This window comes from Cavia porcellus, unplaced genomic scaffold, assembly GCF_034190915.1.
Source record: "Cavia porcellus strain 051 isolate PalLab524CR breed Dunkin Hartley unplaced genomic scaffold, mCavPor4.1 scaffold_3, whole genome shotgun sequence".
In the NCBI taxonomy this organism is placed as follows: domain Eukaryota; kingdom Metazoa; phylum Chordata; class Mammalia; order Rodentia; family Caviidae; genus Cavia; species Cavia porcellus.
This window is the reverse complement of record NW_026947486.1, coordinates 115,397,924-115,410,460: the sequence shown is the minus strand read 5'-3', so window position 1 is coordinate 115,410,460 and position 12,537 is coordinate 115,397,924. Positions and strand designations below refer to the sequence as shown.

The 12,537-nt window shown below is 40.6% G+C and overlaps 1 protein-coding gene across 2 annotated transcripts; it reads left to right on the top strand.

The window, feature by feature from the left end:
• The first annotated feature begins 379 nt into the window (after positions 1-379).
• On the top strand, positions 380-11,372 carry LOC134475510 (melanoma-associated antigen 10-like). 2 transcript variants are annotated; one of them, XM_063246505.1, is made up of 4 exons: positions 380-526; positions 912-1,045; positions 8,230-8,386; positions 10,593-11,372. In XM_063246505.1, exon 4 carries the CDS (start codon positions 10,630-10,632, stop codon positions 11,353-11,355), a length of 726 nt encoding a protein of 241 aa, XP_063102575.1. In that variant the 5' UTR covers positions 380-526; positions 912-1,045; positions 8,230-8,386; positions 10,593-10,629; the 3' UTR covers positions 11,356-11,372. The 2 variants fall into 2 exon arrangements, with proteins under 2 accessions (XP_063102575.1, XP_063102574.1); XM_063246504.1 differs by lacking the exon at positions 912-1,045 and having other exon boundaries at positions 386-526.
• The last annotated feature ends 1,165 nt before the right edge of the window (positions 11,373-12,537 follow it).

Sequence of the window (12,537 nt, the reverse complement as noted above, 5' to 3'; positions counted from 1 at the left end):
CTACACCAACGCAGGGCTGGAGGCAGAGTCAAGAAACCCCACCTGAGAGAGGGTTCCCAGACCTGAGTTTGTTGTTAGCCCTCCAGAAGGTGAAAATTCTTAAAGCAGCACTCTTTTCATGTCGGCCGCCAAGTTATAGTTAGTGCCTATCTCTGAGGACTCGCTGTGAGCTGCTGGAAACAGAGATTTAAATTAGGCAAAACGAACTGAGGCTACAGGGCCACTGTTAAAACCTCACCTCACCTGGAGTTTCTTTAACTAATCCAGATCTCTTTCTGCTGTCTGACCCACCCCACACAGGCACAGATGTTTAGTATAAGCCACTAGCCCCTGTCTCTCACAGGTGATCCTGGAAGTCAGAGCCTTGTTCTGAGATCTGCACTTCAGGTGTGCTGAGAAGAACCAAAATTGCTTAAATTCAGAGGCTGAGGATAAGAAGGAAGGCCCCACTCCAGGCTGAGAGTCTGACAGCAATGCATATCTGCCTATGTTGAAACCCGTGCACTGTGCAGTGGACAATTCTCAGGTGAGTGTCCCCTTTGCCCCAGGGTATCCCTGGAATTTAGAACCCCTGGTTCTGAGGTCCCTGCTTAAATTGAGAGCAGCAGAGAGGACCTGGGTGAGCTAGGTCAGGCTGAGGGGCTATGGGGTAAATGTGGAAGTCCTGAGCCAAGATGTGGGTCCCGAAATATTAGACATGTTCTAGCCTTACACCTGGGACTCACTCACCAGGCCAGTCCATTGCATTCCCCATGCCCGTCATGATCTTTCTGCCTTAGATATCCCCAAGTGTCAGATATTTTTCCAAAGGGGGACACACTGGAGTTGACACAGAATGTGGGAGTCTGGCTTTGGGAAAGACAAGGTGAGGTCTGATGGAGGCCAGAGAGCCTAAGGAAAATTTCTTTTAGAACTTCCTGTTGGCTCTGTGAAGGTCTGTGAGAGACCACCGATTTCTGCCTCTGGCATCAGACAAAGGTGAGGGACTCATTCTGCTGGCCGTCCTTCATGCGAGGAGAGCAGAGAGAAGCAGTTTCCACTCCAGGTGAGCTCCTGAAGGGGGTCAGAGGATTAAAATCCAGAGGCCCTCCCTGGTCTTGCGCACATCCATCTGTTCACATTTCCCCACTGCTGACCAGCAGATGCATCTGCACATCAAGTCCACCACCTCCCGAGCATAGCAGGGATCTTAGCCAGGCACAGCTGTCTATGAACAACCCAGATCAATCTCTGTTGTTGGTCTAGGATCCACAGGGGCAGGCTTGGAAGAATGAGCCCTCTTCTTCTTTTGGCCTTGATGTGACAAGGCACACTCAGAAAAGTGGGATAAGAAGTTTGGACTTCCTGGAACCAGGGTCAGGACCCAGAGGGAGAAATTAGGGGATCCACCCTTCCTCACTAGATGAATCCCCACAGGGGACTTCTCTGTCTCTGTTGTCAGGCCTGGAACAACCTGGTGCCTGGATGTGTACTCTCCCAACTTCTAAAAGTGGGCTCTGAAAATGGTGACAATCTTGGTCACAGGGAAAGTTGCCTTACACTCTGGAGCAGAGTACAATCCATGAAATCCTGCCAGTGCTCTTAGTCCAGGGATATCCCATGCAGAATAATCAGAAAAAGGATGCCTGACTTCAACAGGGTTTCAGGGACACTAAGGACTTTGAATAAAGAACAGAGTCTGAGATAAAAGGGGGACACAGGCTGTGGTCCAGCCCAGATGAGAAATGAGACAGGACTGCAGAGCCCAGAACACTTGAGAGAGGAGGACTACCCTGTCTATTCTTTTAACCTGAGTGGATCCTGATGTTCCCACTTAAAATCTGAGGGAAGATGTATCCAGGACTCAAGGGGAGGATGTAGAGGGACATTGAGAAGATACATGCTCAATCAGAGGGTAACCTCCACCCAGACATCATCCTCTGGAGGATACAGAGCACCTTTGCCCCTGGCTCTTGGGACCAGGCAGAAGGGGCCTTAGTTTGAGCACTGTGGTCTCAGGTCAACAGATCCAAGAGATAGGAAGTCTGTCCCTGCTGGCAGGCTGGGGTGGCCTCGGGCAGGATTGTGGAGAGGAAACTCCCTTCCCTTTATTTCCACCCCTGGTACGCCAGGGAGATGGTGGACTTGCTGTATCAGCTGCATCCACAGGTCAGCAGTGGGGAAATAGGAACAGCTGAACCTGCACCAGACAAGGGAGGGCCTCTGCTACTCTAAGTCTGGAGAAACCCTTGCAGAGGTGTCCAGATGTGCTGCATTTTGGTCTCTGTGCTCTCAAGAGGTGGCCCTTGCTGTGAGTATCATCAGGTCATTTAGAAAACCTTTCTTGTCTGCAATAGGAGCAGCCCAGTATCTGCCTGAAATCGAGGTTAGGAACTCACATGAGGAATGAAAGTTGTTTTTATTGGAACATGTTTGCAATACAAGAATACATTTATTGTAGGAGATTGGTACAATTACCTGAGACATTTTCATTCTTTTTTATCCCTTTTTCCCGTCCTTACTCCTCCTCCTTGCATGGGTTGAAAATATATATGTGTAAATATATGCATATATATATATATATATATATATATATTTAATATGCATTATACATGTTTCGAGTCTGTAATGACCACTTTCCTCATAGGGTCTTGGTAGACATCAAACTTCAAATACCTGTTTATTGTCTCCTGTATCTAAATCTGTTGATTCCCTCCCATATGCTAAAAATATGTCTCATTTACTCTTATTTGTATTTTCTTCTACTCTTTATATTTTGGCTTTCTTATATAAGAGAAACTATGCACTATTTAAGATTGCATATCTGATTTACTCCTTTTAACATTATGGACTTGAGATTTATACATTTTTCCTACAAATGACTCATTTTTTTTTGTTGAAGTGTAGTACTGCATCTTGCATAAATATCACATTTTATTCATCCATCTGCTGGCTCTTTTGAAGATGTAGTTATTGTGAAATTTGCTGCTATAAACATGGGTGTGTATCACTGTAATTCAATGGCTAATTTTCACAGCAAGAAACTTAGGGGAACACCACAGCTGAACTTTATTTCTGCTGTGGCCTTCCAAGTAATCTCCATGGAGGTCTCCATAGCGTTTGCACCTGTCTACACTCCACCGAACAGCGAAGAGTTACTCCTTTTTGCCCTGTTAGCCTCACCAGCATTTTCTATCATTTGATTTCTAATCTATCTGGAGTAAGATGAAATATCAGTTTTCTTTCAATTGACATTTATCAAATGGTCAACGACATTGACATTTTAATGTATTTATTGGTCATTCATACTTTTTTCATTAGAGGTGCCAGTATGTTCAGAAACGCATACCTTTTAATTGAGTGAGAATTCTTTGAGTTTTTGTATATTCTGCATTCTCATCCATTTCCTGAGAAATAGTTATCAAATTATTCCATTCTGCAGATAGTCTGTTTACTCTGTTCATTGTTTCTTTTGATGTGCAAATAATTTTTAATTTGATATGATCCAATTTGTTGGTTTTTAGTATTATTTATTGTTCTCCTGGAATTCTGTATAAAAAAAAAAAAAAAAAAAACTTGCCTAAGCCTGTGTCTTCCAGTTTTGCCTACTTTGTTTCAGCAGATTGTTTCTGCTTTAATATTTAGATCTTTGATGCATTTTGATTTTAGTTCAGTGCATGGTGAGTGATAATGGGTCTAGGTGGAGAGCCAATTATCACAGCTCTGTTTGTCATAGAGGCCATTCTTCCGCCAGCAAAAGTATTTGTTTCTGTGTCAAAGAAAAGGTAGCTGATATTGCTTTGTGTGTTGCTTCTACACCCTGAGTTCTGTTCTACTCACCCATAAGTCTGTTTTTTTCCAGTGACATGCTGTTTCATTATGCTAAGTCTGGACTATAATATGAGGTCTGGAATTATGATGCTTCCTGTATTGAACTTGTGGCTTATGATTGCTCTTATTCTTTAGGTCTGTGCTGGTTCCATATGACTTTTAGGAATGATCTCCTTCATTCTATGAGAAATGCTGTTGGTATTTGGATTGGGATTGCATTATTTTTGTGTACTAATAGTTTTGGAAGTATGACAGTTTTGACTACATTCATTCTGCCTGTGCAGCCACAGTATATCTTTTGATTTTCTTATATCTTCTCCAATCTTTTTCTTTTCTCATAGTGTGGTTTTCATTTAGATGTTTTTCATTTCATTAGTTAGGTCAGTTCCTAAAGTATTTCATTTTTCTTGATGCTACTGTGAAAAGTAGGATTTCGTTTTCTTTCTTGGTGAGTTTATTACTGAGGTACAGAAATGAAATTGATTTGTGTGTGTGTGTGTGTGTGTGTGTGTGTGTGTGTGTGTGTGGTGTGTTTGTAATCTGGTAGGCTACTGAACTGGGTTACTAATTCTAGCAGTCTTTTAGTGAATTTGGGGGGTGCTTAGAGGTCATGTCATCTTCAAATGTTGGTTTAATTTTCGCCGTTTCCTATACATCTAAATTTCTTTCCCTGGCCTGATTGTTCTGACTAATGTGTTGAGAATTTCACTGAACAGGAATTGTGACAGTATCATTCTTGTCCTATTCCTGATTTTATAGGAAAAGCTTTCTGCTTCTCCCCATTCAGTATGAATTTGGCCCTGGGTTTGTCTTAGGTGGTTCTATGAAGTTGAATTGAGGTTCTTCTATACTTTATTAAGGATTCTCATTATGAGTGGATATCAGATTTTGTCAAATATTGTGTCTATTAATATGATCATGTATTTTAATCCTATCTTTTTGTGCATTGTATTATATTTTTATTTAGGTATATTGAGCCATCCTTTCATCTGTGAATCATACTTCATATTGATGTATGATATTTTTGATTTGTTGCCTTCTGCTTGCCAGAATCTTACTAAGGATTGTGCATTCATGTTTATGCAAGTGAGTAGCCTGAAGTTTTCCTTTCTGGTTGGATGCCTTTCTCACTTTGAAATCAGGGTAATGCTTGTTTCCTGGAATGACTTTGGGAATTTGGCTGCTCCCTCAACTTCATTAAGTGTTTTGATTAATATTGGCATTTTGGTAAATGAGTCTCTCAGGACATAGCTTGTATTATTACTTTTAAAATCTTCAATTTTATTGGCTGATATAGGATTGTACACAACTTTCATATCTTGTTTTAGCTTTGGGAGTTCATATATACCTAGGAATTTATACATTTCTTAATACTCTCGTTTATTGGTTCTTAAAGTAATTTTGAATGATTTTCAGCATTACAGCTCAATCCGTTGTGATTTTTGCCTTTAACATTTGTAAGGAGTTCAAAGGGAAAAGAGAACTAGGACGGTAAAGAGGGGAAAGGATGGAAGAGAAAAAGGGGAAAAAAACAAGTCACTTATACTACTGATGTCTCTTAGTTCATTAAAAGGTGCTAATAATCAGTTTGCAAAAAAATGTAATGCACGTATCTTACACTCTGAATAAGTACTTTAGAGATAAAAATATGCACTGTATTAACTTTTGTTATTCTCCTATTGTTTTGTCATGAGATTTTCTTTTACTTTTTCTCCATAAAATAAAACATTTATAATTGTTTGGATTTTGGTCTGTTTTTTTTTTTTTTCTTCCTTTGGTTGAAATGATAGGGCTTTGACAATTTTGTATATTGTTTCAGTGAACCAACTATTCAATTTATTCCTTCTTTGTATTTTTTCTGTCTCTTCAATGGTTAGAATAATCAATGCCTATATTTTCAAATCCAGAGCAACTCGTACTGCTCTTAAACCCTGGCTGCAAGGACAGGACCTGTGCCTTTTCCAGCTGATCTCAATATGCTCAGGGGTTCTGTTTCTAGTCTGCTCCCTAGCCACAGCCTTTTCCTGAGAATGTCTCTCACCGAGTCACTGTGGGAGGGTAACACTGTGAGCCTGATGTGAAGCTGCCCCGTGGCTGTGCTAAAGTCCAGGTTGGAACACTCAACCCTTCCTAGAATGGAATCCAACCCCATGCAATTTCCAAGGGTATGTTTGGCACCTGCACAGGGGTTCATCCCTTGATGTTTGCTGTGTAATGACTCTGTGGGAGCAGAACTTCACACTATCCTTGAAGATCACAGCAACCACTGGTCCATTGGGCCACTATCTTTTTTTTTTTTTTTTTTTTTTTTTTTTTTTTTTTTTTTCTGGAATCCTCCTGAAGTTCTCAGGTTTCACTTTGGTTCTATACATTTGATCCCTTTGCCAAGAGTCAAGAGCCAGGAAAAATTTCCAGATCGATTTTGTTTCCTACTTTGTGATTTAGTCTGTCTCTTTAATGTCTCTGTAATTTTCAATAGTACATGTTTGCAGTGCATAATGATCACAATCATCCTGGGGTTTTGTACATGTGTAACGTATCTTAATTTTTTCCCCATTCCTATCCCATTTACAAAAATTCCACTTTTTTCTTTTCAATTCTTTTTCTTTAAAACCTTTTTCTGCTCCTTTCCTCACCACTTCCACCACATCTTGTTCCCCTTTCTGTTGAATATGCTTTCTATTTTCTTAAATTTTTTAAGATTTAGCTATTATAAATTTTGCTGCTGTAAATATGGATATGCATATTCAACTGTGATATGATGCTTTTGACTCTTTCAGGGAGATGCCTAGAAGGGGAACAACTGGATCAAGTAGAACCTCTAGTTTTAGTCTTTTTTTTTTTTTTTGAAATTTCCATATTGATTTCCATTGTGGCCGAAACAGTTTACATTCCCCCAGCACTTCAGGAGTGTTCTTTCTTACCAACATCCTGACCAGCATTTTATTTCTTGATATCTTGATAGCCATTCTTTGTGGAGTGAGATGGAAGTTTAGTGTTTATTTTGGATATTTCTCCAATGACCACTGATATTGAGCATTTTCATCCATTTATATGCTATTTGTATTTCTTCATCTGAGAAATGTCTATTTCAGTGGCTAATTTTTAGTTCTTTATATATTCTATATGTTAGTGTTTTGTTTGAAAAGCACATGATAAAATTTTTGCTGTTCTGTTGTCCATTCACATTGTTGGTTTCTTTTGCTGATCAAAGGCTTTTTAATTTGATATGATCCAAATTGTTGATTCTTTCAAAAACAAATGTAATATCATAAAATGCAAAGATATCCATTATTTTTAGGTAGAACCAATGTTGTGAAAATGTTCATATGCCAAAACTCATTCCTATGTAACTGGTTTTTTGTTCATAAAGTTTATGTCCACACCTATATCTTCTAGGATTTTGCGTATTCTGTCTTGCAGCAGCTAATTGTTCCTGTTTTATATTTATTTTCTTAATCAATTTCAATTTTAATTTAGTGTATTGTGAAAGATATGGGTCTAGGTTCAATTTTTGGCCATGGAAAGTCAATTTTCCCAGCACCATTTATTGAAGAGACTATCGTTCTTCCAGTGAAAGGCATTTGGGCATTTGGGCCCTTTGGTATAGAAAAGGCATCTGACTGTTTAGTCATTTCTGCACCTTCTATTTTGTTCTATTGATTCTTCTTTCCATTTTTGTGCTGGTACAATGCTTTTTTATCATGGTAGATTTGTAGTATATCTTTGAATTGGGAATTGTGATACCCCTGCCTTGCTCTTGTTGCCCGGAATTATTTTTGCTATAGTAGGTCTCTTCTGCTTCCGTGAGAATTTTAGCATTGATTTTTCTAGTACTGCAAATTATGCTATTAGTATTTTGTTTGAAATTGCATTAAATATGTATAAGAGTTTTGGAAGTATGACCATTTTTACAATATTGGTTCTGCCTATCTAAGAACAAGGAATATCTTCATTTTTCTAACATTATCTTTGATCTTATTTTTTTCAGATTACTGTAGTTTTCGATGTATAAGTCTCTCACTTCCATTGTTAGGATGATTCCTAAGTGTATTTCATTTTGCTTCATGCTATTACAAAAGGTCTGATTTCCCAAATTTCTCTCTCAGTGAGTTATTTCATGAGCTATGGTGCTATTTGTTTTTGAGTGTTGACTTTGTCACGCTTCTGTTTAGTTATTAATTCTAGAAGTCTTTTGTGGACTTTCTGGGTTCTTCTATGTAGAGTATTGTGTCACAAACAAATCATGATAACTTTGTCATTTCCTAGCCATATTCCTTTCATTTTTTTTTTCTATTGCCTACTTGCTCTGGCTAATGTTTCCAGAGCTCTCTGTAGTTTATAAATTTCATGTCAGGTCATTCAGGAATCCTGGGTATCTGCTTAATTTTATTTCTTGTTTTTTTCCTCTTTCCTCAGTTATAATTTTCAGTCTTCATTCAGAATCTTGGAGCAACTGAACTGCTATTGCTCATCACTCTATTTTCCAGCACTGAAGATTTCAAGGTTACATACCCACATAAACAGAAGGACCCCATAGAGGCTGGTTTCCTGTGTTATCAGCCTTGAGTTTCTGGTAAGAGTGACTGTACAGCTCACCTGAAAACACACAGCTTATCATCAGCCTAACCATTTGGTCACCTGTAGTCAGACCCAGGAAACAGAGGTACACTTGGCTTTCCCCTATTTACAATACCACACGGTAGTATTGCAGTGACTTTCAAAATGATGGCCCCGAATACTACTCAGTGGTTGCATGTGGAAGAACTCACAGTGGTCAGGAACTTCATCCAAGAGGTGACTATAAGTCAGTAGGAGGAGTTACATATGGTTAGTAATTGGAGGACTGCAGGAGTTGATCGACCCAAGATATGGTCTCCTTTATGAGGACTGAGTTTGGAGCCCAGAGAAAAGCAGATCCTGAAGATTCTGCCTGTTCCCTAGATCAGCCGTGGGAGGCTCCAACTGACATGCTTACTGCCACCATGGGTCTGAAAGATGAGGTCTAGGTCTCCAAAGAGGAGAGCAGCTTATCTTGGCAGGTGTGGAGCTGAGGGAGGGCAAGCACAGACAGAAGAAAGATGGAGAAACTATACAAGCACATACATTTTGCCTTGCTTATGTTCTCATTGCTGAGATTCAGTACCTGGAGCTTACAGTTTAATGGAATAAAAGTTGATTTGGGCTCACAATTTGTGAAATTTTTAGTCCATAGTGAGCTCCAAGATAGAACAGCTGATCAGAAGGGTTTGGTGGGTGAAAAGCGGCTCACTATAAGCCCTCCAGCAAACAGAGGGTGAAAGGAGCCAGGAAGAAAGATATAACCTACAAGGTCATACCCACAGTGACCCTCTTCCTACAAGGCCCCGTTTCTTAACAGCATGTCAGCTGTAAGTTTCCATAGTCCAATCCCCTTCCAGTCCTCTTCAAAGTTCCTGCCTATGATCCCTTGGACACAATGTGGTGAGATCTAGACTTACATCATGATAGGCCCCTGCATCACAGGAGAGATGTCTCCACATAGGAGTGATGTGATGGGCACCTGCTCACTTCTTTTGAAACTCTAGGGGATCTCAAGGAAGTGTGAGGGACTTCATCTGAGGTGACTTCTGCAGGTTGGCACATAGAACTCCATCTGGTCAGATACTACCCTTTTCCTTTATCTTCCAAGAATCAAGGTGGAAACACTAAGGAATGATTTAGGGTCCCTGAACTCAGACAGGCATGTGGTTCTTTGACATGGGACCTGTGGTTTCTTTCATCTGAGGGAGACTGGGTGTCACTGACAGGCTGAGACTGCTCTTAGTTCTGCATTATTGCCCTCAGTGAAGTGAAGGGCTTTCTCTGTACAATGAGGCTGGAATTGGGACAGCAGGAGTAAGTTCCTAGGGTCTAGGGTCCAGGGGAGGCAGAGAAATCCACTCACCTAAACACACACTAACTTATCAGCCTATCCATTTTGTCACCTGTTGTTGGACCCAGAAACAGAGGTAGACTGGCTTTCCCCTATTTACTGATTGTCTCACAGCAGTATTGCAGGGATTTTTTTAAAGGCCACAAGTCACTGTAGGGAGAGTCCTAGACCTAAACATTCATCACAATAATGATGGGATAGGCTCCTTTTTCTAGGGTATATGAATCTCACTGAATTTTTCCACCTGCAGCTGTTGCCTCCAGGCAGCTGCAGCATGGTATGTATCACCCTGAATTGTGATCCCTCTCAGAAAAGGGAAGACACAATCTGAGTTTGCTTCAGGCCAGGAGCTGTCATGCATTAGACTCCAGTGCCTACTCAACGATAGTTGAGGGCCTCCCAGAGAGTAGATCACCCAGCAGAGAGTGGAGCTCTCAACCAGCCCACCCCTCATGTGAAGTCTCAAGGAGCAGGACTGTGCTTGAGGTCTGCAGCCTGATGGCCTCCATGCCTCCTACAGGAGCTCCAGCTTTGTCTGAGGTGGTGTCCACACTTAAGCAGCAGTGGAGGCCCTGTTATGTATCTAGCTCTCCATCTATCCCAGAGCAAGGAAATCTTACAGTCCACAGGCTCCATATGCTATGCTATCTTCCTAGAGCCTTGTCTTCTGCAGTCCAACTGCAGCCTGAGAAGAAGAATCACTTTATGTACCAGGGTCACAGGAACAGGTCCTGAAGGAGGACACAAGTACCTGAAGCTCTAGAACATCACACAAAAAGAAGACCTATTGGGAGTCTTTGTGGGTTGCAACAAGTGTGTTGTCCTCAAGTGAGAACACTAGTAACCTCTCTCTCTCTCTCCCCTCTAGGCATCTGAATCTTCAACAACAAGCTCTTGCTGTCCCCATGGCTTCCATGCAAGGGGGTCAACTCCCTGCAGATGCAAACCCCAGCCCCATAAACTTCTCTCGGGTCCTGCAAGGTGTGCTCTTCAATAGCCAGTTACGTGATTTGACGCCATTCCTGCTCCGCAAGTATCAAAAGAAGGAGCAGGTTACCATGGATGAGATGCTGCTCACTGTGGACCAGAGTTACCATCAGCACTTCCTTGGAATGTTTAGAGAATATTGTGAGTCCATAAATCTGGGCTTTGGCATTGAAATAAGGCAGGCTGATCCCTTTGGAAAAGTATATGACCTTGTCCCCATATTGGGCCTCACTTACAGTGGGATTCTGGATGAAGAGGAGAATATAGTTTCCAAAGTTGACATCCTGATATTTATCCTGACTCTAATCTTCCTAGAGGGCAATTGTGTCAGTGAGGAGAAACTAAGGAAACAGTTAGCAAGATGGGAGATGTTAGCTCATAAAGAGAATATTAGTTTTAGAGAGCCCTGGAGATTTATCGTTGAAGATTTGGTATGGACAGAGTATTTGAGTTACCGGCAGGTTCCTAACAGCGATCCTGCTCGCTTTGAGTTTTTGTGGGGCCGTAGAACCCTTGCCGAAACCAGCAAAATGAAAATCCTACTACATGCGGCCAAGCTTAATAGTGAAGATCCCAAGGCTTACCCAGAGCTATATGAAGAGGCTTTAGATGAAGAAAGACGTGCAGCCAGTGCCCGTGAATAGAAAAAATATGTGACAACCACTTCACAGGCTTATTGTGACTTAGTGTGAAATAATGCTCATTTTCAGTCTGTGTTTGTAGAGAGCAGGGATTTTCTAAATAGTGAAGGACCAAGGGGGAGGGTCAAATGTCAAACATGCTATCTTGATGTCTCTTCTATTTGAGTTCCAAGGAACTGTACAAGGGTTTATTTATGACTCTTTGAAGTCTTGTTCTTTGGGGAGGAGATTGAAATAGCTTGCAAATTTATTTGAAGAATGATGTTTATCTTCCATGTATCTTTAGTTTTGTGATATTGTTCTTTGTGTTTTCTGATGTAAATGTGATTGTTTGATATTGATCACAAATTGAATTCCTTTTCCATTCCAAATATAAGAATGTTTCTTATTTATCATACTAACAGGGAAACCATCAAATTATTTATGATATAATAATATAATATGAATTTCTTTGGAAACTTGTAAGAAGTTTACATCAAGTTAGAGGGACTCTAGAAATTGTAGTAAGGATGAAAGTCAATTATAATGTTCTTATTTCTCTTCCCCTGCTGATCTGAAATATTAAAATTCTACTTACTGCAGACGTGAATATGCTCATTTTCTTCTGTTTTACTAGGGAAATGTACTGTCAGTAAACAAGTCCGTCTGATCCCAGCCACTCTGCTCCAAACCTTCATTACCTGTGTGCCCATTGGAAGGCCTGTTTCTGTGGTAGAGATTTGAGTACAATAAGCAGGATCAAACCTACTTCATAGGATGGTAAAGATCAGGAGTACCACTAGTGCGTAGAGATATGTTCAAGGGTCTAATGGGCATGAAAAAGAGTCCTTAGGGGTTGGAGTCTAGCAGAGAACAGTTCTGGGTAAGTACTGAGCTAAGGCAGATTTTGGCTTGAGCTAATTGAAGTTCCTTCTGTAGGAACTGATTTTAAGGCAGCTACAAGGTGGCCAACTACAGAGTCTCAGATAAGGAGTCATGGAACTGAGATTAAAAAAAAAAAAAAAAAAAACTCAGGGAGTGAAAGACTGTTCTGAACAAAGCTCTTAGATGGTAGATGAATTTGAGAGGAATTCTCACCCAGGACAGCTATGAGAAGAGTGGTCCAATGCAGAGCATGAACCAGGGGATTTATGCCCAGCCTCTGCAAGGATTTCTTGAGAGATGAGGGGAAGTTGCAGGTGAACT